At 46.0% G+C, this 27,807-nt stretch overlaps 1 protein-coding gene across 9 annotated transcripts in view; it reads left to right on the top strand.

The window, feature by feature from the left end:
* Positions 1-27,807, top strand: part of CAPRIN1 (cell cycle associated protein 1) — a 545,714-nt gene that overhangs the window by 219,598 nt on the left and 298,309 nt on the right. For all 9 annotated transcript variants that reach the window (XM_085643526.1, XM_085643522.1, XM_085643525.1 and 6 more), the window contains exons 6-7: positions 469-551; positions 1,326-1,487. In XM_085643526.1, coding sequence (XP_085499652.1) covers positions 469-551; positions 1,326-1,487 — 245 coding nt within the window. The remainder of the gene's footprint in view (positions 1-468; positions 552-1,325; positions 1,488-27,807) is intronic.

The raw sequence follows: 27,807 nt of genomic DNA on the forward strand, positions 1-27,807 counted from the left end.
CGACCCCCATGTGTGCATTTATTAAAATCTAACTTTCAGATGGGAAAGCTAGAAAGGTTTGTATTTTCAGAGGGCTGTAATGGGTGTTACTGAATCGGGTGGGAGCCTTACGATGCTGTGTGTGTAACGATGCTTGATGTGCGGGTGAGCGTAATGTGTAGGTAGAATCTGGTGCCCAGTGTAATTCTCTGCATGTTGGGCAATTGTAAATGGGGATTCTAGGCTCACAGATGTTTCCTATTACTGAAGTGTAAACTTTAATCGAGTATTGTGTAGCTGATTGTGGTCGTTGGCCTTTACTTCATAAATGACGCTTACATTGGCTGTGCATCTTTTCTCCCCTCTCTATTTTTGTGGGAAGGTATGACCTTCATCGTTTAACTCAATTGCGTTGTTGCCCTTGAGGTTATTCTTGGATGAGCATTTATTTTGATAGGAACATTGGCTGATTTATTTTTTAACTTTCAGGTTAAATGAACAGTATGATCAAGCGACTATTCATCTGTGGGATCTTCTGGAAGCTAGAGAGAAGCCAGTTTGTGGAACAACTTGTAAGTGTAAACCGCTTGGCACTACTCTTAAAAGGCTATGTTTGGTTGATTCATTGACTGTTTTCATTTGTGCTTACTTAATTAGGATTGGCAGCTGATTTATCTTTGACACAGCTGTACAGTAACTGAATTTCTCTCTGCAGTTCTGTGCTGCATTTGGCAGTAGTGGAATTGCAAACAGTAGCTTACTCAGCACTTCACCCCGGCCCTTTGCCAGTATTTTCTAATTCAGCAGTATTTGATTGCTGTCTGTTAAAATGGTTTTGTTGGTGCAGTCTAGATGATGGGAGTCTACTTTTAGATAACGCCGTAGAAAATGTAATTTGACTACTGTCAGACAAAGCATGTAATTGTCTGTGGCTTATTGTTGCCTACTTCTAGATATTCAGTTCTGCGAACTTTTTATGGAGTAGGTCAGCATTTTAGAGTCTGTCTGACTAAAATGTGCCCCTACATTGTATATGGAGTTCACTAACGGCTTCGTATGTTTTCAAAGTCACTGGTGCATTAAATGCTCACTGTATTCTTTATCATGCACCATTTCAAAGTGAACAGAAAATGTTGGTCCTCTGGAAGAATTGTTTTTGAGTTCTGGAAATGTCACTTTGAATATATGAACATTTGGCCTTTCAGAGTGATGGTAGACTAGCCATGCATAAATGGTTTGATGGCTCCTTGCTGTATAACATAAAAATTGATACCTCCCAATCTTTTTAATTTTTTTGATACAAACTGAAATATGTCAATCTAATGCATGTTTACGTCCTTTTCCAGATAAAACCCTTAAAGAAATAATTGAGAGAGTTTTCCAGAGTGGCTACTTTGACAGTTCAAATACCAGTCACCAGAATGGTTTGTGTGAGGAAGAAGAGGCAACCCCTGTTCCTGAGGAAGAACCACAAGAAGAAGAAGCAGCAGCAACAGCAGCGGAGCCGGGTAGCTAAAAACATTTTGGTTATGCTATTTGTATGGTGCTTGGAGCATCCCGCCAGTCGAGCAGGCACACATTTCCTGATTAATTCACAATCTGAAAATATCTTTGTGTTCTACACATGTTGGAGTTCAGTTGCATTACGCTGGTATAACTTTTCCTCCTCCAATGAGAATAATGTTGTAGTGCATCGAGGTGCTGCGTTGACCCAAGCAAAAACTTTGTTTAGATTTGCTAAACACAGTCCTTGCCTTTAACTATTCAAGTATGTCGATTTTGTTTACCCAGCACAGAAATGGGGTTTTGTATTTCGTGGCACTCTGTACCCTGGTATTCTGCTCCTAAAACATACTATTTCTCTTTCCATGCACACTCTTCCTCCTTAGTGTTAGTTTACTTTATATGCTTATCTTAAACAAACACTGTTTCTCTTCATAGCCTCGATATTTAGCTTTTAATCTATAAGGATAACATTTGCATTAATTCTTCGGATGCGACTAGTCTGCGACTAGCATTTACGTGGTTGTTGATGGTGTTATGTAAGGCTTACAGGCCTTTGAGTGTAATGTTTTATTAGGGCCCAGATAAAGTCAATCTAAGACCTTGTACTGCATTCAAAATGATTGTATCTGCAAACGGATTGTGTTCTTGACTGTACTGAACGAATGTTTCAAGCAAATTAATGGTGCCATAATCACTAAAGGAAGCTTGAAACACCTCTCGTATGCTATGATGGCAAATTTGATTGGGGTCTTGTAAACATGTTAAGTAATGTCCGACTAGAATACAATGACATCCAAATTATGGCAAAGTAGTGATGTTACAGCATTTAGAACATTATAATTGTACAGTCCTAGTACAAATGCGTACCCTGATTATGGTGGAAAGATTCATTTTAGGCAACTGGGACTCAGCTCACTTCTTCCAGGCTTTTCTCGTGCACATTTACACACCCCACATGCATGGAAAGAAAAATAACAAAACCTTTTAATATCACAGCCTTTCTCTAATCTATACGGTTAAGTGTAGATTTTCTTTGTAGAACACAGGACTGTTGTAAAGTGGAATGTGAAATGAGCTTTGGGTGGGACCTTGACGTGTGATAGATGATCCTAGAAGAATGTCTTAAATTAAATGGTAACCTGGTCTGTAATATGAAAACCGGGACAGAAACCGATTGGGAGCGACTTGAAATGGAGCGAGGCCATAAATTGGGAAGACCAAAACTTTTGAAATTAGTTTCCCACATTGTACTGAAAAGGTGGGAGGTGAATGATTTGCCAACTGCACAGTACTATCATTTTGTAGGCTATGGTAAAGGATGCATTAATCTAAAATTGACAGCACAAGCAAATGATCAATGTGTAGCCATTCATTAAACACATATTGTTGGCACCTTTTCTGTTGATCTTTGCTTACACAAACATTTTACTTTGAAAATGTAAGATCCATATGCACGTATCTACCCTGTTTTGAATTGTGCCGTTGTGGTGTACAAATATAGTCTTCTGTTTAATTTCCCTTCCTGTTCTGCTTAGCTCCCAGGTTTTTTAAATACCCTCTCACACTTTGGAGACTTAGAAACTCTGCAATTTTTGGTACATTTTTTGTCAAGTGGCCCAACACAAAGAAATAAATGTATTCTTTTTAGCTGTTGTAATGCATTACTTAATCATTTTTTTATATATTTTTCTTTAGTTATCCACAATTGACTTTATGTAGTGTACATTTTACCCAGATTCAAACAGTTATGCTGAAATAAATGATTAAATAGTTGCAAATGTATTGGCAATGTTCGCTTGGTTCGTTTATTTTGTAGATAATGTGCATGTGCTTGTGTAGTTCAAGTACATTTACAGTTATAAAGTATGATTTGAAACCCTGCATTTAAATAAAGGTAATTCTACTTTAAATTTAATTCTGGCTCATTTGATCACTTAAGCCTTTCGCCAAAATTCACTGCTGCGTAATCAACAGTTAATGTTCTCAAGATGACTGGTGGTACATCTCAATCTTTACCTTGATTAACATTCGATCTGCAGAAAAGGCTGTGAATATATTGTTAGTGGCCTGGCTTTCCAGGTTGTCCAAGCTGTGCCTGCTTGTGCACTTTGGTTCAGGGGCAGTACTCGTTCTTAGTTTTAACAGTTTATGATTGAGTGAGGAAATTTCTGTTGTACAGGTAGAAATTATTGCATGAAGATCTGCACTCTATACCATTAAGTTGCACCAACCATCCAAAAACAACTGAAAATATTGATAGACCTTCAAACAAATATCCAGAAAATGTATTTGAGCTTATTTTGTTTATAGTGATTTTTCATAGGAAGCTCTATGACCACAACCCTTGTCAGTCTAACTATGGTGGACTTAAAACAGGATATTTTATTATACTACCATATCTGGCTGGTCATAGAATTTGTGTCATGAGTGTGTATCAGGTAATGTTTTTAGTAGTATTACTTTAAAAGCCAGCTGTCCTTTGGATTGGATTGAATGTTAATACGACCTAGATTAGATCATATGCTTTCAGTTCATCCAGGCACAAAAGGACTTCGCAGTGGAAATTCTCTGTGGAGGCCCTTGCTCAATTCCAGAACGGATAAAGTCCTTGTTTAGCCATTAAAATACGAGCAATTAGAAAAGGTTTCGCGTCCACACTAGAGTTTGTTTTATAAAAGGGCATCCCTAAATGACCAAGCAATGTGACAGTGGGTTAAAACTAGTCGTGGTATACATACATACATTGCACTGGTGTTTTTAAATTAGTGTTTAGTCCTGAAATCCATAAGAACTTTAGAAATTGGTGGTTTTGGAGCATCGGAAGCATGCCGGGAAAAACAAAACTATTAACTGAGACAAGCTTTCTTTGAATACTGCTTTACGGGGAACCTTTCAGGGACCTATGTGTACACTGGTGAGCTTGAGTGGGTCTGATCCTTGGCCTGCAAAAAAGCAGATAAAGGTCTCCCATTGAATTACTATGTGGACTTGGTTGATAATGTGTAACACAGTACTAAACCAGCATAAGGCTGTGCAGCATGGCAAGATGTCGTTGCGATCTACCATGAGAATGTGCAAATTATCAGAGTTATCTAACCTGATGAAGATGCTGAAAACCATAATAAAATGAGTTGTAGGTATTTGTTTCAGAGGTGGAGGACAGACAAACGGGTAGATGGTAAACTGATCAAACTGTGCAACCAGCCAGAAGCCGCAAGACCAGCTTCTCTACCACTGGTGGAAAAAAGATCCTGGGAAGGGAACAATTTGGAACCCAAGATGTGATTTGAAGCTTAATAAGACTATTGTATCCATCTAATGTAGACAAGTCTATTCAGCCTCTGCATATACTGTTTTTCTTGTATTGTGGATATTTCTGCAAGAGTATTTGCTTTTATATGCTAAATCTGAAAGAGACACGTTAGTGATAGAATCCTTACCTTCGAATATCACCAGGCGTCAGACTGGATCCAGAAAGTTTTCCGTCAGCAGTACCCCTGCGCGTTGTTAGGCGTCGTCGTACAGCTTCACATTACGTTGCTGGCGTCTTAGTCGCCGAGATTACGTCGCTGGAGCTACTTGGACGTGCCCACGCGCGCTGACGTAACTTCTTTCTTTTTACACGCCAGCAAGCACAGATCGGGAGAGCGGTACCCCCAGTCACTTTTTGACTGAGTTTTTGGGACTTTTTGTCTCTGTTTTCAAGACATATTTCATTCTACAGGTGCATAGGGATGCCCGGTTTTAAGTCCTGCACGGCCTGTCCCCGCACGATGTCGATGACAGACCCGCACCGTGAGTGTCTCTATTGCCTGGGGCACGACCACGACTCATTCGCCCCCCCACTGCTGGGCCATTGCTCTGAAAACTTTGCGGGAGCGGTCTCTAAAGTGGCTGGAGGCCCGGGAGTCGGTTCCGCGCCCTTCAAGGTCCCGGTCCCGTGGGAGGTCGAGGGACGGGCCACGGAGCCATCACCATCATTCGAAGTCTTTGCACTGGGAGTCAGGTAAAGCGAAGCACAAGAAGTCGAAGAAGCGTTGTCGCCTTCCCCTTGCTGGTGTCACGCTGCAGCTAAGGGTGCAGGTGGCACCGCCACTGCGGCTCCGGCGGTGCGTGCGCATTTGCCGATGGTCTACCCCCCTTTTTCAGGTCCATCGGCCGCTCTGGCCCAGCTGCAGGAGTTTGTGTCAGCTATGGCACGGGTCTTCAAACCGTCCGGCCCCGCTGGGCGCCCAGGCACATTCGTTTCAGAGCCACAGGCCTGCGCAGCAACTCTCAGCGCAGCCACGGACGTGGGACCCGCAGAGACGGGTCACGCGGCCAGCGTGTAGGTCAACCCACCACCCCCCCCCCTGCAGCCACTGCCTCAACCTTCCTAGTCCGGAGATTTAGGCCCACCAGATTTCAGTGGGTGGAGGATTCGCCATCACCTCCACCAATGGCGCACCATCACATCGGACAGGTGGGTTCTGCAGCTTGTCCGAAGAGGCTACTACCTCACCTTCGAGACTACCCATCCAGCCATGCCACCACAGTACCACCACATGTCGGGGGATCACTTAACACTTTTCCAGCAGGAAGTTACAGCCCTCTTGGCCAAGGGGGCCATAGAGCGCGTTCCGACGCCAGAAGTAGGTTATGGTGGTTGCTCCCACTTCTTCCTGGTTCCAAAGAAGGACAAGGGCCGGTGTCCTATCTTATACCTTCGGAACGTCAGTTGCTTCCACCGGAAGGAGAAGTTCAAGATGCTCACACTTGCTCCGGTCTTGTCTGCCCTAGACCCGCAAGACTGGATGTAGCGTTGGATTTGCAGGACGCTTATTTTCATATCCCTGTCCTGCCGGACCTTGGGCTTTACCTGCGGTTCACGGTAGGCCACGAGCACTTTCAGTTCACCGTGCTCCCTTTTGGCCTTACCAGTACCCCTCGGGTGTTCAATAAAATGATGGCGGTGGTCGCAGCTCATCTGCGCAGATCAGGGGGTTTGTCTTCCGCCTATCTCAACTGGTTGTTGAAGGTGTGCTCGCCCCAAACAGTCGTCTCCCATCTCTAGACTACGGCCGATCTCCTGCATTTGCTGGGGTTCTCCATCAACGTGCCGAAGTCGCACCGGATTCCCTCTCAGAAGCTCCTCTTCATCGGAGCAGTTCTGGACACGGCGCAGTTTCGGGTCTGTCCTCCCGAACAGCGAGTCCGGGACATTCGAACTATGAATCCGATCTTTCTTTCAGCCCTTGGCCTGGGTTTCGGTCAGGACGACCTTGAGGCTGCTGGGCCTCATGGCCTCCTGCATCTTGCTTACCAACCATGCCAGATGGCATATGCAGGCTCTGCAGTGGGACCTGAAGTTTCAGTGGGCGCAGTATCAGGGGAACCTGTCCGACTACGTCCAGATCTCGGAGGGCACTGCACAACAATTGCAGTGGTGGCTCACGAATCAGCATTGGGTCAGCGGCAGATCCCTCTCCCTTCCCCAACCGGAGCACACAGTGGTGACGGATGTGTCCCTCCTGGGATGGGGCGGCCACATGGGAGAGGCGGAGATCAGAGGCTTCTGGTCTCCGGTGGAGTCCCGGCTCCATATCCATCTTTTGGAGCTTCGGGCGATCCTTCTTGCACTGAAGGCATTTCTTCCCTCCGTCAAGGGGGAAGTGGTGTAGGTGTTCACAAACAACACCACCGCCATGTGGTATTGTAACAAACAAGGCGGGGTGGGGTCGTGGACCCTGTATCAGGAGGCTCTGCGCCTCTGGACATGACTGGAACGTCAGGGCATTTTCTTGATGGTTCAACACCTGGCAGGTTCCTTGAACGCCAGGGTGGGCAAACTCAGCCGTCGGTGCATAATGGATCACGAATGGTTTCTTCACTCAGAGGTGGTGCAAGGTCTCGTTCAACAGTGGGTAGAGACTTGGTTAGATCTATTTGCCACCGAAAACGTGCAGTATCAGTGGTTCCTCGCGTTTAAATTTCCAAGGCGGCACTCGCTCTGCGACACTTTTCGTCGCAAGTGGGGTTGCGGTCTATTGTACGCCTTTCCGCCTATACCACTTCTACCCAGAGTGCTGAAGAAGATCAGGTGCGACCAGGCACAAGTCATTCTTGTGGCCCCGGACTGGGCTCGAAGAGTTTGGTATCCCGAGCTACTCAGTATGAGCATGGATCCCCTGATCCGACTGCCTCTTCGTGGGGATCCTTCTGTCGCAGCAGCAGGGGACAGTCCTTCACCCGAACCGGTCCACCCTCCACCTACATGCGTGGAGATTGAGCAGCGACAGTTGATTCCATTTGACTTGCCTCCTGAACTCTGTGGTGTTATTCTGGCAGCCAAGCGTCCCTTCACTAAATCGGTATACGCCTGCAGGTGGAAAAAATGTGTCGCATGGTGCACAGCAAAGGCTGTGGATCCCTTTTTTTGTCCCTCTTTCAGAGGTCCTTTCGTTCCTTCTTTCTCTGGCCCGGCAGGGCTCTGCTCTGGGCACTATCAAGGGCAACCTTTCTGCAATCTCAGCCTTTCTCAGGCTCTTTCTCAAAGGCATTACTCGCCTTTTCCCTCCTATTCCGTTTGTGATGCCACAGTGGGACTTGAATCTGGTTCTTACTTATTTGATGTGTGCTCCCTTTGACCCGCTTCACAACTGTCCTCTTAGTTTACTAACTTTGAAGAATGTTTTCCTGGTTGCCATCACCTCCGCTAGGCGCGCAAGTGAGCTCCAGTCTTTCCTGTAAGCCTCCTTTTCTGTAAGCCTCCTTTTCTGTCTGTTCATCCGGACAAAGCTGTGCTTCGCACTCGTCCTTCCTTCTTGCCAAAAGTTGTCACTGCTTTTCACATTGGACAAACTATCACCTTGCCCACTTTCTTTCCGCACCCTTCCAGAGAGGGAGAGGCTCCACTGTCTGGACCCAAAACGTGCGCTTTCATTTTACTTAAATCGCACAACAGTTCCGGGTGGATGACCAGCTCTCTGTTGGGTACGTGGGAACCAAGAAAGGCCAGGCTGTACACGAGAGGACTATCTGTCGCTGGGCCGTCTTGTGTATCAAAGCCTGTTATTTTCTGGCTAGAAAGGAACCTCCGATGGAGTTGCGCGCCCAGTCTACCAGGGCGATAGCAGCTACTACTGCATTGGGACATGGTGTCCCCCTGCAAGACATCTGTCAGGCAGCAACGTGGACCTCGCTGCACACTTTTACTAAGCATTATTTCCATGAAAGTCGAGTCCGGAGAGACGGCTTCTTTGGCTGTTCTGTTCTCCGTGACTTTTTGATGTGATCTTTGTTCGCAGACTCACCACTGGGGTTGGTATTGCTGGGGTATCTATTCTAAGGTAAGGAATCTATCACTAACGTGTCTCTTTCAGATGCACAAGTTACTTGTGTAACGATATATCTGTAAGACATTAGTTAGTGATACATTCCTTACCGTCCCACCCATCCTCCTCGTTCTGTGAACTGATTTCTAGGGTTAAGGTCAACCCTTTCAGGGCCCTAGTTTCAATGCACCAGTGGTCAGTATCTTGCATGGCTCTGCATTTCTGGCGCAGAAAGTCATGTACAGAACTGACGTCTGTGCGCGTGGGTGCCTCTTAGTAGCTCCAGCGACGTCATCTCGGCGACTACGGTGCCAGCGACATGCGTGGAGCCGTATGATGACGCCTACCGACGCGCAGGGGTACTGCTGACGAAAACTTTCAAGATCCAGTCTGATGCCTGGGGATATTCTAAGGTAAGGAATCTATCACTAACTAATGTCTCTTACAGATATATTGGTACACAAGGAGGTAACTTGTGCGTTGGCTCAATCCGTTGGCTAACAATCCAAACCCCATTTATAGGTTGGAATGCTGTAGGAAGCTGGCACTGCATATACTACACCACAATGAGGTATAGTGTGCACATCCCAGTGGAACCCCAGAGGTAGGAAGAGGTAAAAGTAGATAGCACCTTACTCTCTATTTGTGGTAGTGTGGGCGAGCAATAAGGCTTTATCAGAGGGTAGTGTTAAGCATTTGTTGTACACACTCGGGCAGCAAATGATGTCACACACTCAGACCAATTTGTTTGTATATAAATATTAAGTTATTTTATTTCACCGCCAAGCCTGGTGCAGGTAAGTGAAATAAATGCCTTGCAAAATATTGTGCAATGTTTTACAGTTTAATGCTGGTTCAAAATCAGTTGATTGAATTACAGGAAAGTCAATGTTTACAAAATTACTTTTCAGTTACTTTTCAGATTACTTTTACTTTTTAAGTTACTTTTTCTATTCAATGTGGTATGCCTAGATATCACAGTAGGACATTTCCTAGAGAAAAGGTAAGTAAATCAGTTTTGCAGCGTGAATCTTTATGGATTCACTATGCTGTGCATTATTCCGCCATCTAGTGGTTGGGTCTGGAATTGTAGTATATTCTTTTTTCGTTGCCCAGTTGAGCGTCGACATACCACCATTTGGTGTCCTTCGTGACGTCGACGCGCTTCCTCCGGAAGCTCCCACCTTTGGTCGCCATCTTCAGATTCTTTTTTCCGCCGTTGGGTCTGGATTAACAGGAAGGAGCTCCAAGAACTTTGGGGAGAAGAATCGATGAAAGAGAGAAGAATATTGGAATATATCACCGGGGAAGACACCGGAGATCAAGCAAAGAAGAAGCTCGACAACAGTTCAGAGAACATCGAAGAATTCGACGATTTTCGAAGGTGAATGTGCATTCAGGGGGCTCCCTGGGCGCGGTGATGGACAAGACTCCGTTCAAATTCTGCGCAAACTGCCACCACAAGTACGCGCAAAAGAACCAACACCCGGTTTGCAATCTCTGCTTGCCGCTCGACCATCGAAGCGAGGACTGCAACGCCTGTGCAGCGTTCACCCCGAAGACCCTCAGAGTAAGGGAGAGACAGAGAAGAAGAAACTACAACATGCAGGGGCAGGGGACGCCCCCATCGCTACGAGATTTGGGACTCTCCAGTGGAGAGGAAGACAACGTAGCAGAAGGACCAGAAGACGTCTAGGTCGAAAAGAAAACGTCAAAGGAGGTTATTGTCGTCGAACCCTAAACACTCCACTGATACTCGCAAAAGCGATCCAAAGTCCTCGAAAGGAGCAGGGCAGTCGAAGCACTAGACATCGACTACTGCATCCAGGGACAAGCAGACCGTCGGATCCTCTGAGAAGGACCCCCAGATGGCGAAATTCCAAGACAAGGGAAAGGCGCCGAAGAACAACCACGAAAAAGAGACCTCGACGTCGAAAGGCGAAGGCCTGAGACCGGTTTTGACGTCGACAACCGCGAAGAGGAAGGTCGAGGCCCTCGAAGCCGATCACGCGGCAAAGAAAAGAAAGAGGCTCGAGGACGAAATGGCTAACATCTTGCAACGCAAGAAAGACTTCGACGAAAAGCTAAAATTCTACAGCATACCGTCGAAGACTACGCCCGAAACAGAAGGAAGCGTTGAGGACTTCCAAGCGCCCAACACACCTGAACCTGGAGTGGAACAGGAAGATGACCAGTACTACGGGACAGGCGAAGTGGAAGAAGATGAGACTTACCAAGAGTCGACTTCTTTGGAGACTCACGACTTGCCGTGGGAAGATCTCGATGCCAAATCACCAGAAGAGGGCGTAGAATCGTATCCGTCGAGGCCTTCGCCGCCGGACGACATAGGGATCTACAATCAAGTCATCATAAGGGCTGCTAACACGTATGGAGTGCAGTTAGAGGAAGAGAAACCCCAGTCTTGCTTCGTCTTGGAGACCTTGTTGCCTTCCCAGACTAAAAGCCAGTTCCCCTGGTCCAGAACACTTGGGAGCATGGACAGGAAGGAGGCATTCAAAGAGTCTGCCATGTGTAGAGCAGTGACTCCACGGGGAGAGAAATAAACATTCTTTGAAGGACCCCATGTACAACAGAGGGTCAGTTCCAGCCGACTCCATCATTACATCCACGGCTCAGAAAAGAGCAAATATACCCACAAACTCTGGCCCACCACCAGACAAAGAAAGCAAGAGGATGGACATGATAGGTAGGAAGATGGAAAGGATTGCAGCTATACAATGGCGCATCGCCAACTCCAATGCACTCATCAACAGACACGCATACCAGCACTGGGAAGAAGTGGGAGAACTCCTCAAGCACGTACCAGAACAATACCAGAGAAGGGCAAGCCATCTGGTAGAAGAGGGGATGAACATGGCTAATACATGTTTAAAGTCAGCCCTAGACGCAAATCACTACCAGTTCACAGTGCTAGCTTTTAGACTAAAATCAGCACCAAGAGTCTTCACAAAATGTCTGGCGGCTGTAGCAACACACTTAAGGAGGAGGGGATACATGTATACCCATACCTCGACGACTGGCTGGTAAAAGCAAGCTCATACCACAGGTGCAAGAGGCACATAGAGATAGTGACACAGACGCTTGCCCAACTGGGGTTTTCGATCCATTGGGAGAAGACGTCCATAGAACCAGAACAACTGAAGAGATTGATTCTTAGGAGCAGAGATCAACACCATACAGAGCACGGTGATTCCATGTGCACAGAGGACTCTGGCTATATGCAAGGAGACGGTCTTGCAACACATTTTCAGTAACCAATGCTCCTCTTCCACCCAACCACCACTATAAGGACAAACCGCTACAAAGTCGATGCACAGCATAGTGAATCCAGAAAGATTCACGCTGCAAAACGTAAAGTTTCTTACCGGTCGGTGTAGTTTTGCAGCTTGAAGACTTTCTGGATTCACTAGCGAACCCACCCTCCTCCGCTAAAAAGATGACAGGAGGATAAAGGGGGGCAAAAGGTGAAAGACTTTACAAGGATTAAATGAGAAGAACTAGCAAAAAAACAAAAAATCCGAAGATGGCGACCAAAGGTGGGAGCTTCCGGAGCCCGTCGACGTCACGAAGGACACCAAATGGTGGTATGTCGACGCCCACCTGGGCCCCGAAAAAAAAAAAAGAGAAGAAATACTACAATTCCAGACCCAACCACTAGATGGCGGAATAATGCACAGCATAGTGAATCCAGAAAGTCTTCAAGTTGCAAAACTATACCGACAGGTGAACTATGCGTTTTTGTACATTTGCAGTTTTTCAGTGTTTCATAAAAACCAACTCCACACTTAAAACAATTTTCAAGGAAAAACAGTCAATGTATTCCTATCGAAGGAAATTAAGTTAACGGTTTGCAGGTAAGTATTTGTTTGTGGGAGTTTGTATTCTGGGGTTAGAACCAGGGTACAGGAAGCACTCTTGTAACACCCTCATGGCACTAGGGCGTTTGGGTGCAGAGTGCTGAGGCCCAATGTTATCCACTGGGGGGACAGGGGGCCTCCGGTTGGTGGCTGCTCACGACCAGGCGACAAGGTTGTGAGAGCAAAGCTCCTGGTGGAAAACTCAGGGCAAAGCAGGATCCAAATTAGCACCCATAGTACACCCGCAGGGGCTGCTGGGTGCAGGGTGCTGTTTTGGCGTTGTGTGCCCTGTTTTCAATGGGGAATCTCCGGTTGCAACAGAGACTGCAGGCTCGGGGATGAAGATCTTCTGGAGGTGAACGCAGGTTGGAGAGGTAAGTTGGGATAATGGGACACAGTTGGTTGGGCCACCCAAGGCAGTGGGAAGTCTGGTGCATGGGTGTCTTTAGGCATTGGTTTTTCTTACTGGCTCCGGTCAGGGATCCTCCAGAAAGAGACTGCAGGTGTCTCTTGGAGATTCGAGGCAGGTTGTGATCGCCAGATCTCAGGTCAGAGAGACCACCTCGTGGTGTTGGGCCACTCTAACTCGGGCCGGGGCGACGGGTGCAGAGTGGTGCTGACTCGCTGTTTTGGCCAGAGTCTGTGGGTGAGCAAATCCAGTGCTCACAAGAGAAAAAGTCTTTAGTTTAAAAGGCAGGGCAGGTACTCGGGGTTCTCGAGGCTGCTGAGTGACGAACACCAGGATTTTGATGGAGCAGGTTCGAAGGTGAGGACAGGCCGGTAGGGTTGGGGCCAAGTCAGTGGGCGTGCTCCTTTTTAGGTTCAGAACGGCTTCTTTAGTCCTTGATCTTTTCTTCTGGTCTGTTTCTGTATGAGTAGGCAAGGTTCAGGGTTGCCCCTAAATACTAGATTTAGGGCATTACAGGTAAGGAAAGGTTGGGACCAATGGGTACCTTCTTTGGGGTGGGTACACCCCTATTATGCCACCCTCCAATGGGAGGGGGGCATATGCCTCTCTGGTTGACTGTGTCCCCCATCTGCAAGATGTTGACGAGGGTCGGACGACGGTGCTGATTTTGTTAGATCTGAGCGCCGCGTTCGACACTGTTTCGCATGACATAATGCTGAGACGCCTTCCAGAGGCTGGAATTCCAGGTCTGGCTTTGGAGTGGCTGGGCTCATTTCTTCATGAGGTCATTCTCGGTCATTGACTCAGATCCCCCCCCCCCCCCGTTTGCCTCTGGCGAACATCAAGTCAAACAAGGGGTGCCTCAGGGCTCCTCCCTTAGTCCCTTACTGTTCAATATCTATGTTCAGCCTCTAGCAGCAGTTGCCGGCAGTAGGGGCTTGACCATGGTCTCCTATGCGGACGATACTCAGTTGGTGGTGGCACTCTCTAACAACACTGAGCAGGACGCCATCAAGCTTCAGGGCGACCTTGCGGCAGTGGCCGATTGGATGAACAACAACTGCCTCCAACTGAATTCTAACAAAACTGAGGTGTTTTAGTGGGTAGGGACCATGGTCGGTGGAGTGATCTTTGGTGGCCAACCAGTCTCGGTAATCCCCCTTCCCCTAAACAGGTGGTAAAAAATCTTGGGGTTTGGCTGGACTCTTCCTTAAATTATCAAGTCCAAACGAAAAAAATGGCCGGTACATGTTTTGGTCTCCTTCGGGGGCTTAGACCCCTGTTGGGCCTTTTTGACGCCTCTACCCGTCAGGTCATCATTCAGGCGACGGTTCGGTCTAGACTAGACTATGCCTGCTCCCTCTATTTACGATCCAACAAAGCGGAGGTCCTGAGGCTGCAAAGAACAGAATGCAGCTGCTAGAGCACTGCTAGGTTTACGCAAATTCTGCTCTGTGTCCAATGTTATCCGCTGCCTGCTCTGGCTACCAGTAGCCAGACGCATTGAATTCAAGGCCTTGTGTATCGCCTTTAAGGTTTTGAAACTGGCCTCACCTCCCATTTTGGCTGACCACCTGCTACCTTATGCCCCCTCCTGATGCCTCCGCTCACAGGGCCTGCATCTGGTCGTGATTCCCCGACCCTGTAGAGTTCGGTTGGGTGTCCGCTCCTTTCGGTATAAAGCCGCCATCCTCTGGAACGCACTCCCTGCGCAGATCTGTGGCCTTGACTATGTGGCATTTAGAAAGGCCATTAAAACCCATCTTTTCCCCGTCTCCTAGTTTTTGTTGGCAGGCTTCTTGTTGTCTGTCTTTCCTGCATTAGCACCGGGACGCCCCCTTGCTGGGGCAGCTGTTGCGCTCTACAAGATATGATAACATAACAAGATGGCGGGGACTGAGTTGTGCTTCCCCACCTGAGAGGTGGGATTCGCAAAGATGGGCACACCTCACTTGGTTTCCTGCCGATTCTCCTGCCCAAAGTAGGGGTCAGAACCGGTGGGGGCCAGTTGCTGGAAGCAGCAAATGGCTGGGGTAGCTCACAAAGTCGGCAAGCCTTTGACGTTTCCCCTCGTGGACCCTGCCCATCCTGGGGGCGGAGGCCTGACAACTTGTCCCGGGATGTGCATTTTTTCAGAAACCCAGGAGCAGCAGGCTCTTGACCCAGGGGTCCAGGAACATGTCTGGTGGTGTCAGCTAGCGAGCAGCCACTCAGCAAGGAAACTAGTGTTGGGTCGTTTTTCAGGGGACATCTCCAAGTTACCCTCTGTGTACATTTTTCATTAAATCCCACACTGGCAACAGTGTGGGCTTAATGTGCTTAATGTGCTTCCCAGCTTTCAGTAAAGCCATTATGATACTGTGGAGTTCGTAATGACAAACCTCCAGCACTATATACTCTTAATGGTATTACTTGCACTTACAATGTCTAAGAATTGGCTTAAACACTGTAGGGGAACAGAGCTCATACACCTTTACCCTCATCACTGGTATAGTGCACCCAGCTAGAGGGGTGGATGACCTATGCCAGGGCAGTTGGTTGTAGGCATGGCACACAATGATGTGTGCCATGTCGACTTCACTTGGTTATGCACCAACACACGCAGCCTGCAAGGGCAGTGTGTGTGTATAAAGGTACAGGGCCTCTATGGGTGGCACAATAAGTGCTGCAGCCCTTAGAGGCCTTCCCGGGTCACAGTGCCCTTGGTACCTATGGTACCAATTACAAGGGACTGACCTGTGGCCGAAGAGTGCCAATTAGGTTTTGTTTTTAATGCAGTAAAGGGAAAGAACATAGGCCCGGGGTACCTGTTTGCGCAGGAACCCAGGGCACACTCAAAGTACATCAGCAGTTTGGCAAAAAGTGGGGGCAACCATGCCAAAAAGAGGGCTCTTTCTTACAAATGTTAATTCTTTTCTGTCATGAAGACCTTTTAAGACCTTCATCCATCACCAGACTATAGGACAAACTAATTGGTTTACACTGCACCAGTTATTTATTCATATAAAAAAGACATTTGATGACCTGAAGTAAGAAAAAAAAGTTTGATCGTAATTGGTAAACATTTGTTATCTTTAGCCAGTTTGTCTTGGCTAGTGATGCATTTCGTGGTGCCATAGGCTTCCTTATGGAAAGAAGTGTACTGGCAGTCTGAGATTCAACCCTACTCCTGCCTCTTAACCATGATTCAGCTAACTTAAATCTGCTAGGTGATATTGGTTATCTCTAATCTTTGCTTGTCTGAACAGCTGATGTTAACCTGTAAGTATAATCCCGTGTTAAATAACTGTGGTGTTCTCTACATTTAAAAGGTGTCTGAAGCCTCAAATAGAATAAACAGACCTACGGTGTCATGGGTGTAATATCATACAAAAGGTGATGCAAGGAATGCTTGCAAGTAGTCTAACCACTGGTAATCGCATGCTAGTGTTCCAGCCCTCCATGCAACCCAGTCTGGAGCCAGACATATGCAAATAAGTCTTGACCCTGCTCCAGTAGAAACAGTCCAGTCTGAACTGCCAGGCCAGGCCCTCCCTGAACGCAAACATTTGGCCTCTTCATTCAGGATAGCTTGGTTACAGTGGTGCAGTAAGCAAAGGACCCACATTTGGGCATCCTCTTGACCGCTTACGGCATTATATCAAACACACAAAAGGTGATGTTAGAAAGTCCAGCAGTACCAGGTGTGAATGGGTAAACCCAGAAACCTATATATTTTTGAAAAGCGGAGAAAATTCAACGAATGGCCATTTGTGTTGATCGCTCATTGTTTCCATAAAGAAAATGCTTGTTGAAATAATAAATCAAAAAATAGTACTACCTAAAGGTGGTTTCATCTAAAACATTTTGTCCTGATGACCTGTTTACTAACGTCATTTATAATTTCATCCACCAGACTGTTCTGGTCGCTGGAGTATTTAGTGCTTGTTGGTTTTACAAAAACACTTGATGCCCAAATCCAACACCTTAGCTGCAGTTTAGGATTATTCATTGGATACGGACTGCTTCTGTGCATATGGTTTAAAATCTATTCAATGGAAAAAAAAAAAGAAAAAAAATGGGTTTGAAGGAAACCTATGTGTTTTTTAAATGGGCCAGAGATACTGATTTTAGAAATGGAGGTGATTTGTGTGACTCTTTTGGCGATGTGAGTAGCAATTGTTTCAGGCTTCTAGCCCATTGCTTTGTAATCTAGGTCCGAGTCTTCCTTTAAGTCAAAATGGAAGTGCAAAAAGGCCAAGCGGTATTAATTTCTTGCTCCAGTATTGGAACTTTCATAGATTCCCATGCTTGTATCATTCCCCCGTCGTCAGAATGGTAGTCCCTGGTATGCATAAAATAGCAATAAAAACCATTACCAAACAGAACTTAGGCCCAGGCCTATTCTTCTTTTGCAACCTATCCATCTCTTTTTTTGTAAAAGAGACCAAAAAAAATGGCCAACCAATCAGATTAGCCTCACCCCCTAGAACCCTCCTGAGAGAAACTCAGAACCTCAGATGTTCTACTGCATGTTGTGCAAGGGAGTCTCCACTGAGCTCTGCTCAGTTTTCTTTCTACAAATTGTTTTTTCAACTTTTCAACAGTTTTGGCTTCTACAATTCCAGGATGTCATAAAGAGAAGGAGGCCCTTTTAAGGCATGTGCTAAGAAGAGATTATATATATTGAACAAGGGCTGTATTGATTGTCTGTACCCAGACAGGAGCCTGGAGGCGGTGAGTTATGCTGCACTTTTTCTAACACGACTTGGCGGAATCGTGAGGGGTGTCTTCTGACCTAACTTCAGAGGGAGCCAGTGTCTAGTGATAGCCGTGAGTCATCTTCTGCGTCCTCCAGAAGGTATATGAAGAGGGGTAGAGCTTCTCCTTCACCCTCTGAGAAACGCCCTGGTAAGGCCTTGAAATAGATCTGATAGGTCTGAGGGCTTTAGTCCTGTCGAATCTCCTCACTAACGTGTAAAGGAGAGAGAAGGACTATCTAAAGCAGTGAGTCTGGAGAGGAAATCAAAGTCTGTGCCTCCAAAGTAGTCTCCTGAGGCTTCTAAAACCTTCAAAATAGACATCGTTACCCTCTGAGGTAAACTCTTCAAAAAGACCCTCTCAGTGACGACGGTGTCATTGAGTCTGTCAAAGAGAAAGCCTAATGTACAGTCTTCATTTTCTATCACCCCATCGACTAGCTCGTCGACTGTTATTTCTTCGTCACCGGTGCTAACACAGGGCTCTGTCGACGACTTCAATGCCGGTGGTATTGGTATAGTCGACGATGGTGTCGACTAAGATTGTAACGATGCCAACAACATCTACGTCGACGAAGACGACGACGACAATGACATCGTTGACGAGTGGTGCGTCGACGGCAGCGTTGACGAAGGTGATTTATGTGTCGATGGTTCTTTCTTTGTCGTCGACTGTCCCATCGTCGACAGTGGAAAAAATAAATAAAATAATTAATTTCGATCTAGAACCATTAAATCACGCCAGAGGTGACCCCTTTGCCTCCTGCACTTCTTCTTGATGAAGAGGAATCTGATGAGGAGAAGGGAGCTTTTGGTTATGTGGACAGACCTTCTCAGCTACATGTCAAATGCCAGAAGACTGATTCCGAAGGGGAGTATGAGAGCAGTATGGTCCTCCCTCTCAATACCAACGAGACTATCATTAGGAGATGGTCCAAATTCCCTCCTCTTTATTAACAGACTTAGAAGCTATGCTCTGTGTTTACAGATATTGATTTGCAGTAGAGCCTACTGTTGGAAGCGCAGGATATACCGCTAGTTGTGCTTCCCGTTCAGGATGACACCTCTGAAGAAGACCAAGGCAAGGTCGCAACCCAGGATCCATATGTGGAGTGGAATGACTGTCATTCCAGATGCAGCTTCTCCTGCTCTGGCACCTGTTGATCCCCTCCCCCCTGTGGATATAGGGGTTTTTCATAATTTAAGGGAGAGGGCCAAGAGATTCGTCCTGCCCAGGACCATGGTGGAATCGCAGTGCCTCCTTTATGATTTTAAAGAACCGTATCAAAGGTCGGTCCGGTCCATTCCGATTGTGGACCATATTTGGCAGTAAGACCACGGTCAATCCAGTCAGTTGTACCTCGGCTAGAGAATAAATATAAGGCTCCGGAAGATAGCCCAGCCTGTTGGACCAGTCAGCCAATACCAGTCTCTGTCATTTCACAGGCCGCTCAAAGGAAATCTACGAATCCTTCAGCTCCCCTGATTACTCCTCCAGATAAAGAGGGCAGGCGTTTAGATAATGTAGGCAAAAGTTTTTCCTCTATGTCCAGCCTGTTGGTCGGAGCAGCTATTTCTTTGGCTGTATTTGGGAAATACGTTCGCCAGATGTGGTGCGACTTGTCCCCATACCTCGATCAGTTGCCGGAACAAAGAAGCTGAAAAGATTCTCCAGGAAGGAGAGTGGACATCAGCAGAGGTCGTCGATTGTATAATGGATATTGCAACAACTGTTTTTCGGTTCTTGGCCGGAGCGGCTGCCTTCGCAGACAGGACTGGTTGTGGGCCACTTGGTTCCGCCCGGAAGTACAGAATAGGGTTTTAGATGAGCCCTTTGATGGAAAAGCGCTGTGTGGAAAACACATAGTTGATGCGCTCCATGACATTAAGAAGGATACAGAAACAGCAAAATCCTTAGGGACTCTGCAGTACCGCAATTTTCCATTCAGAGGAGCGAGGTGAAGAGGTGACTCTTCATATAGGGGGAAGTACCAACAATAACGGTACTCCTCGTACGGTTCACAGTCACAATTCCTCTCGCTCGAACATCAGAGGGAGACAAGGTCACCAGGGCAGAGGCAACTCTAAGCGCCAATAGCGGCTTACTGGCTCGGACTACTGCCCTCTCTCCTCCTGTGTCATCAGTGGGAAGCAGAGTTGCATATTTCCTCCACAATTGACAGCAAATAACATCAGACTATTGGGTATTAAACATCATTTAAAACTGCCATACCCTGGAGTTTGTTCAACAACCACCATCCGAAGCCCCTCGTGTCAAGGTATTGAAACATCTCCGTCTGCTACGGTTAGAGGTCCATCCCATGCTCCTCAAGGGAGCTATAGAACCAGTCCCTATCTCTTAAAAAGGAAAGGGGTCTTACTCCCGGTTTCTCCTGATCCGGAAGACGTTGGAAAAGTGGCGCCCTATACTACATCTGAGGGAGCTAAACACCTATCTCATCAAACAATCCTTTCGGATGGTTTCTCTACAAGACATCCTGCGTCTTCTCAACTCAAGGATTTCATGGCCACTCTAGATCTAGATGAAGCTTACTTTCATGTACCCATTCACCCAGCTCACAGGAGGTTTCTTCGCTTCACAGTAGCCAAGAGCCTTTTTCAATTCAGGGTTCTTCCCTTTGGACTGTGTTTTGCTCCAAGGTTCTTCACAAGCATGTTGGCTCCGGTAGCAGCCTTTCTGCGGAAACAAAAGCTTCAGGAAGCCGTCCTAACGTGTACATGCCGGTTTGCCAATTTCGGCCAAACAGTCAACGAACAGAAGTCTTTTCTCCGTCCGTCAAGGACAGACAGATTACTGGGCGCCATTCTAAGCACTTCCGTAAATAAGGCTTTCCAGACATTGGAGAGGCAAGAGAAGCTAATGTCTATGGCTTCCTGATTGTTAAAAAGGTCACTTTCAGTTCACCTCTACAAGTCCCTTCTGGGTTCCATCTCCTCTTGCATAATCCTGACTCCTCACTACAGATTAAGAATGCGTCCACTCCAAGAGGAGCTAGACTTTCAATGGCGCCAGATCGATGGGTCCTTCGACGACCAGGTCGATCTTTCAAGCTAGCCCCGGCGCCACACGTCATAACTACAGATGCCTCTCTCGAAGGCGGGGGATTGGTGTTATATGATCTTCATGTAAGCGGCCGGTGCTAGCCTCAACATAGTCTGTTGCATATCAATCTCCTGGAGCTTAGAGCGATTCGCCTAGCCTTGCAAGCCTTTCTTCCACGAATATAATGGTCGACAGTTCTTATAAGAATGGACAACACGACAGCCATGAATTATATAAACAAAGAAGGCGGCACCAGATCGCAACGGTTGTCGCAGGAAGCCCAATTGATCTGGGAGTGATCAATTTAACTAGAAATATCACTTTGGTGGAGCGTCTTCCAGGTGTCCTCAACACGGACACTCAACAGGCTGAAGTCTGTCAGTCACGAGTGGGAACTGGTCGACTGCACTCTTCAGAGTTTTTTCACAGATGGGGCACACCTTCCATAGATCTCTTTGCCACTCCGGAGAACAAGAAAGACCGGTTCTATGCAAGCAGGATTCACCATCCGGTATCCTTTGGGATTGTGTTTTCGATGGCCTGGTCAGGCGCATTTGTTTACGCTTTTCCTCCCATTCCTTTGATCCCCAGGCTTCTCAGGAAGCTCAGAGCAGAACCGTGCAGGATGATTCTGAAAGCCCTGCGTGGCCCTGACCGTGTTGGTTCACAGAACTTCACCTTCTCTCCCAAGACCTTCCTCTGCCTTTTCAGCTGATTCTTTCGCTGCTGACTATGTCCCATTGCCAAGTCTGGCATCCGGATCCTGAGTCTCTTCGGCTCTCGGCATGGCTCCGGAGCAGCCAGAATTTCTGTGTCTGAATCTCTCAGCAGAATGTAAACCGATACTTTCTCCGGCAAGAGCCCCAAGTACTAATAAGACTTACAGATTGAGATGGAAGTGTTTTGATATCTAGTGTCAACACAATGGTCTCCATCCTTTTGACTCGGAGCCACATGAGGTTCTTTCATACTTTCTATCATTAGCAAAATCGGGACTAGCTCACTATTCCATCAAAGTGCACCTGGCTGCAATTTCTCGCTTCAGCCTCGCGTTTTCAGGCCCTTCCTTCTGGTCTGCAAGGATAGTTAAACAGTTTCTCAGAGGACTTTTCAGAGTTTTCTCTCCGGTCAAGCCTCCTCCTCCTCCTCTTTGGCATCTGAACTTGGTTCTTGCCCAGCTTATGAAGCCTTCTTTCGAGTCTATTCACAAAGCAGAATTAAAATTCCTCTCCAGGAAGTTAGCGTTTCTTCTAGCTTTGACTTCTGCGAGGCGTGTGGGAGAGATGCAGGCTCTCACCATTCAGGAACTCTTCTGCAGTTCAAAACAGGAACATTGGTTCTACGTACTAACTTAAAATTCATTCCTAAAGTTCCTTCGGGCTTTCATTTGAATAACCCTGTGATTCTTAAGACTCATTTCCCTCAACCGGCTACACCAGCAGAGAAAGCATTTCACTCTCTGGACATTCAGAGGTGCTTAAAATTCTATCTTCAAGGAACTAAAGACTTCAGGAAGTCTTCTCAAATATTTGTGTCTTTTAGGGATCCTTGTAAAGCGTTTCCCCTTTTCCGAACTGTGGTAAATAATTTAATTACCGGGACTTAATTTGGTACAGAAACATAATAAAACAGCTCAGTAAATAAGAGGCAGAATCCGTGGTATTAGAGGTTCGGAATGGGCTTTATTCCAATGATCGATTATAATCGGTTGCTCCAAGTTCCGTCACCACGAAGGTTCAGGAAGTGAAGTACATACATTATTGACAAGAAATGACTTTTATAGAACATACATTACAATGAAGCGAATGCGGTAGGCGTAACAATTGATAAGGAAGATGACGATTCACATGCGTAACCGAAAATAGGCGTAATGAGGAGTAAAAAGGAACATAATTGGTTATGATGTCATATATAGGTGGATCTATAAGATTATACTTGGCATAGATGCGCGCGCAGCAGCATGACGTGTGATTGACGTGCAACTAGGGGGTGAAGGGGACTTGACATTTAGCTCTACATGTGGAGACAAGAAGTCTGGGGGGTCAAGTCAACCTAATCCCAAATCATATCTAACATCCTATGTTTAAAGAACTATGATATCCACAAAGGGAGGTCTCTTCGAGTAGAATCTTATTCTATACTGACTATACTGACCATTAGTGCGTGTACAAGCGTCTAAGTGTCTACACTAGATGCGAGGGCGGAAATCTTCCATAGCAATAGGGCTATGAATTACTTTCATAAAGACAGAGAAGCCGGGCCTTTGCTCGGTAGCTGGAAGAATGTTTACTTAAACTACTAGACAGGAATGCATCGGGCAGGGAACGGAGCAGATAATTTCGAAGGTGAAATACAGTTTTTGGCAGGCAGCAGGCTGATGTCAGGCTTCGTGAGCCGCGCAGAGAATGAGGCAAAATTCATGGTCACAGTTGCAGGCTCAGACTGGAGCTTTCAGAGGCAGAAGGCAAGAAGAGTTTGATGACAGAATCAGGGCCTACTTGCCTGGACTGTAGAATGGCATAAGTGAACCATATAAAGCCGGTGGCCTTTCATACTTAGGAATGGAATATCCAGCCTATTCATGGCGGATCTGACAGAGGACATGTTAACGGTGGACGCACATGTATTTGCGTCTTCATAACTGGAACTGGAGGGAACATACATGTACTTGTAACATGCACATAGAACCGTTGGGGTCCAAGATAGGGGACATAACTGACCAGAAAAATCCATATTTCCACATTCCCTCCTTGTCCCCTACTTGCCCGTCAAGAGATATCAATCTTCATTAATCCATTGATCTGTTCATATAACATCATTTGTTCTTCTTTCTTCTTCCGTGACGAATGAAATCTTGGTGGTGGAATACACGATGTGGCACACAGACCACAGATCGCTGGTCCACATTGTAGACATAGACAGCAACTGAATAGTATGAGAAGGCCAATACCTAGGAAAGATAGGACCTTCCATCCAAAGGTAGATAATACACTCCAAAACCAACCGGACCTGGGTTCTGGTGTATCTGGCTTACAATCTTATGAAGGCGAGTTATGGCCTTATATACAGATGGCGAATTTTCTGGTATGAAAATGCAACAGCTTGATCCGATGACCCTACAAGCTCCGCCCCTATCAGCCAGGATGACGTCAAGGACAAGACGATTTTGAAGCACAACAATCCGCATAGCAGACTGCTCTTCTGTTAAATTGCCTAAAGCGGAAATAGTTTCATTCACTACTGCTTCAAGGGTTCTAGTTAATCTACGTATCAGCTTACTATTAGTAACAGTACCTATATAGGGAAAGAGACCTTTATTGAAATCTGTGTATTTTTCCCATGCTGTTTCAGTGTAATCGACTATCGGGAGATCTCTCCTTACTCTACTATTTACTAAATGAATATTTCTGTGATAATCAGGAGGAGCTAAAAAAACAGGTGGCAAAAGGAATCCAATATAGCAAGTACCATCCCAGTCTAGAGGCAAACGTACATATGCCGTCTGACCACATATGAAATAGGAATGGCGGGAAGCTCTAAATGTGGACTTGCCTTGATCACTAAACTCTACTACAGTCGTGCATTTACTATGGCCCATATGTATGGAACCATTTTTCCTTACACATAGTTCACCCTTTACTGGAAATATTGACATAGCGGGCAAAATTGGAGTAGCTTCGGATTCGACATTTAGGATCATAAGATTAAGCGTGAAATTACCTAATCCATACACTTCATTTTCTAGATCAGTTCCTGTTCTCTGGGGAAGTCCCTCCTCGTTAGGGTAGCAGACCTTAAGCAAAACTAAGTTCAAATTTCCCCATACCCAGTTATCTTGATAAACTGCAGAATTCGAATCTAGAGAATTAATTAAACTAAACCATGCTCCACAGGAGCCGTTGTGTGTGAACGGGTATGGAAAGAGAGGTAAAATTCCTTTAAAATTCTGATAGGGAGGGAGTCGGCCACATATCCAACAATTTGTAGCATTGCTAACCTGATGGGAATGATGTAACATACTAATAAAAGTGTTATTGCGCAGCGCAAATCTATAAGACAACTCAAGCGGAGGTAATTCACTAAAAGAATGTTCAGCAGTAACATTGTAAACATTTCTGGCAATAGGGTAATATATGTGCAACAATATACTTGCAGTAATTATTAAAAGACTTAAGAAAAACAAAATTAATAACGTCATTATGCAATGGCTACGCAGTGATTTACAGTACGCCTGTCGTTTCAACATTTTTCGCGATGTTCCATGATTCAGGTCTAAGGGATACATGTCGGAGGCAGATTCAACCGCTTCACCTTGGAGAGGACTTAAACAATCAAATCGTCCGACGGTCTAGGCCTGAGTTTTATTTTATAAAGTTCCTGACTGTTGGCCTCAGCCAAAGGTAGTTTTGAGTCAATGGGTGAAGACACACGAGGTGGGCTATTCACATCCGAAGGAAGTCCATGAAATTTCTTGATATGACTTGAATGCACCCATCCTTTTCTGCCTTCGATCTTCACGGCTGTCCTTGTGGTGAGCAGGACCAATTTGGGTGATTTCCACCTGGGCTCCAGCTGAGTCTTTCGGTCGAAATTCCTCACAAGAACGAGGTCCCCCGGAACTACGTCAAGGGGTTTCACCTCAGTGTTGTCGGGAAAGGCTGCAGCTACCTGTGAACGACAAGATTGTAGTGCAGACATCAAGGAAGCCAAGTAATCTGTCAGCATATTACAGTCAATATCAGTTATTTTGCGTGGTATAGGCGTCCCCCACATATTTGGTGGTCTGCCGAAGATCACTTCATACGGGGATAGCCCTGTTCGAGAGTGTGCTACCATTCTCGTGTAAAAGAGTGCAACTGGTAGTGCTACTACCCAGTCGACACCTTTCTCCCTGCATATTTTGGACAATCTAATTTTCAGGGTCTGATTATGTCTTTCTACGAGACCTGCTGCCTCGGGGTGTCGGACACAGTGGAATTTCCACTGATAACCTAACAAAAGTGAAACGTTTCATTAATTCGGATGAGAACGGCTGGCCGTTATCTGAGTGAACAACACGTGGTAAACCGTATCGTGGGAAGAATTCTCGAACCAACTGTTTGGCAGTAGTCGGGGCAGTGTAATCTGAAAACGGGTATGCCTCCGTCCAACGGGAAAGAGCACAGACAACTACGAGAACATATTTGAATCCTCGACATCGTTCCATCTGGATATAATCCATCTGGAGTACTTCAAAAGGGTGATCAGGAGGATGGAATCCACCCTGTTCCACGGGAACGCTTTTTCCTGGGTTGAACTGGCAACAGATCATACAGGTACGAACTTTTTGTTTGGCTGCTGCTCGCAAATGTTTATTGAACCAAATGTGTTGAATGCTGTCTAGCATAGCTTTTTCTCCTAGATGTGCTGGACTATGTATAGTGTTAATTATAACTTGGACCATTGAATCAGGAAGGAACCACACAGACTTTTCCTTCATCATCCATCCTTGGTCCGTTTGGATCCCTCCTAATTCAGTCCATTTCTTTATTTCGTCTGGTGTAGCATGTGTCTGTATGTCAATTACGTCAAGAGTAGGATCTTTAACTGTCATACAATGTGTCGGCATCGGGACTATTGTCTTTGTCATGTCGGAGGTTTGAGTTTGAGCAGTCTGTTTAGCTGTTCTGTCGGCTAGATCATTGCCTTGAGAAATGATATCCGTAACTTTCGTATGAGCCTTACATTTCATAATTGATATTGCAGTGGGTAGATGTATTGCATCTAATAAGGCATGAATGAGGGGTCCGTGCTGAATGTGGGCACCGTGGGAAGTTAAATAACCTCTCTCTCGCCACAGCACGCCGAAGTCATGTACAACTCCGAATGCATAACGTGAATCAGTGTATATGTTGACTTTTTTATTTGTGGCTTGAATACAGGCTTGTGTCAGAGCGATGAGCTCTGCGGCTTGAGCTGACAAAGTATTTATACGATTTGTTTCAATGACTTCAGTATCTGTTGTGACTGCGTAAGCAGCCACTAACTCTCCTGTATTTGTTCTCATGCATGAACCATCTACATACAATGTCAGGTCTGGATCTGACAATGGGACATCGGTTAAGTCTTGTCTGGGTTTCGTCGTTATAGTAATAACTTCAATACAGTCATGGGCTAGTGGGTCTGTTCCGATTACTGGCAAAAGTGTGGCAGGATTCAATGTGTTACAGCGTCTGATTTCTATATGTGGCTGGAACAATGTAAGTTCGTACCCTGTAAGTCGCGCTATAGTCAAGTGTTGTGTTTGCGTTCTATTTACAAGAACCTCTACTGCATGTGGTACTTGAACTGTCAATGGATGTCCTAACACTATGGCATCGCTTTGTCTGATTGCTAAAGCTGTCGCTGCCACTGATTTTAGGCATGCAGGCAAAGCCTGAGCTACTGGATCTAATGTACTAGAAAAAAAAGCACATGGTTTGTGTGCTCCTGCTTGTTCCTGTGTGAGTACTGACAAGGCAGTACCTTCGCGTTCTGTAACGAAAAGTGTAAACTGTTTACTGTAACATGGTGTTGCTAAAACAGGTGCTTGACATAAAGCTTTCTTTAGGCTTTCAAAAGCTTGTGTATGTTCCTGAGTCCAAGGGAGAACAGTCGATGTGGCTGCCTCCTGTGTTGTCAACTGAATGAGTGGTTTTGCTAGAAATGCATACTGAGGGATCCACTGCCTACAATATGAAGTGAGGCCTATGAAAGCCCGTACCTCCTTTTGTGTCTTGGGTATTGGCATGTTAGCTATTAACTGAATGCGGTCGGGTGTAAGCTGCCTTCCCTCCTTGGACAGCGAGTGTCCAAGATAAACAACTCGCTGGACACAGAATTGCAGCTTAGAAGGGGACACCTTGTGTCCCTTTTCGGCTAGAAATTGTAAAACTGTCAG

Source organism: Triturus cristatus, chromosome 3_1, assembly GCF_964204655.1.
Source record: "Triturus cristatus chromosome 3_1, aTriCri1.1, whole genome shotgun sequence".
NCBI classification, from domain to species: Eukaryota; Metazoa; Chordata; class Amphibia; order Caudata; family Salamandridae; genus Triturus; species Triturus cristatus.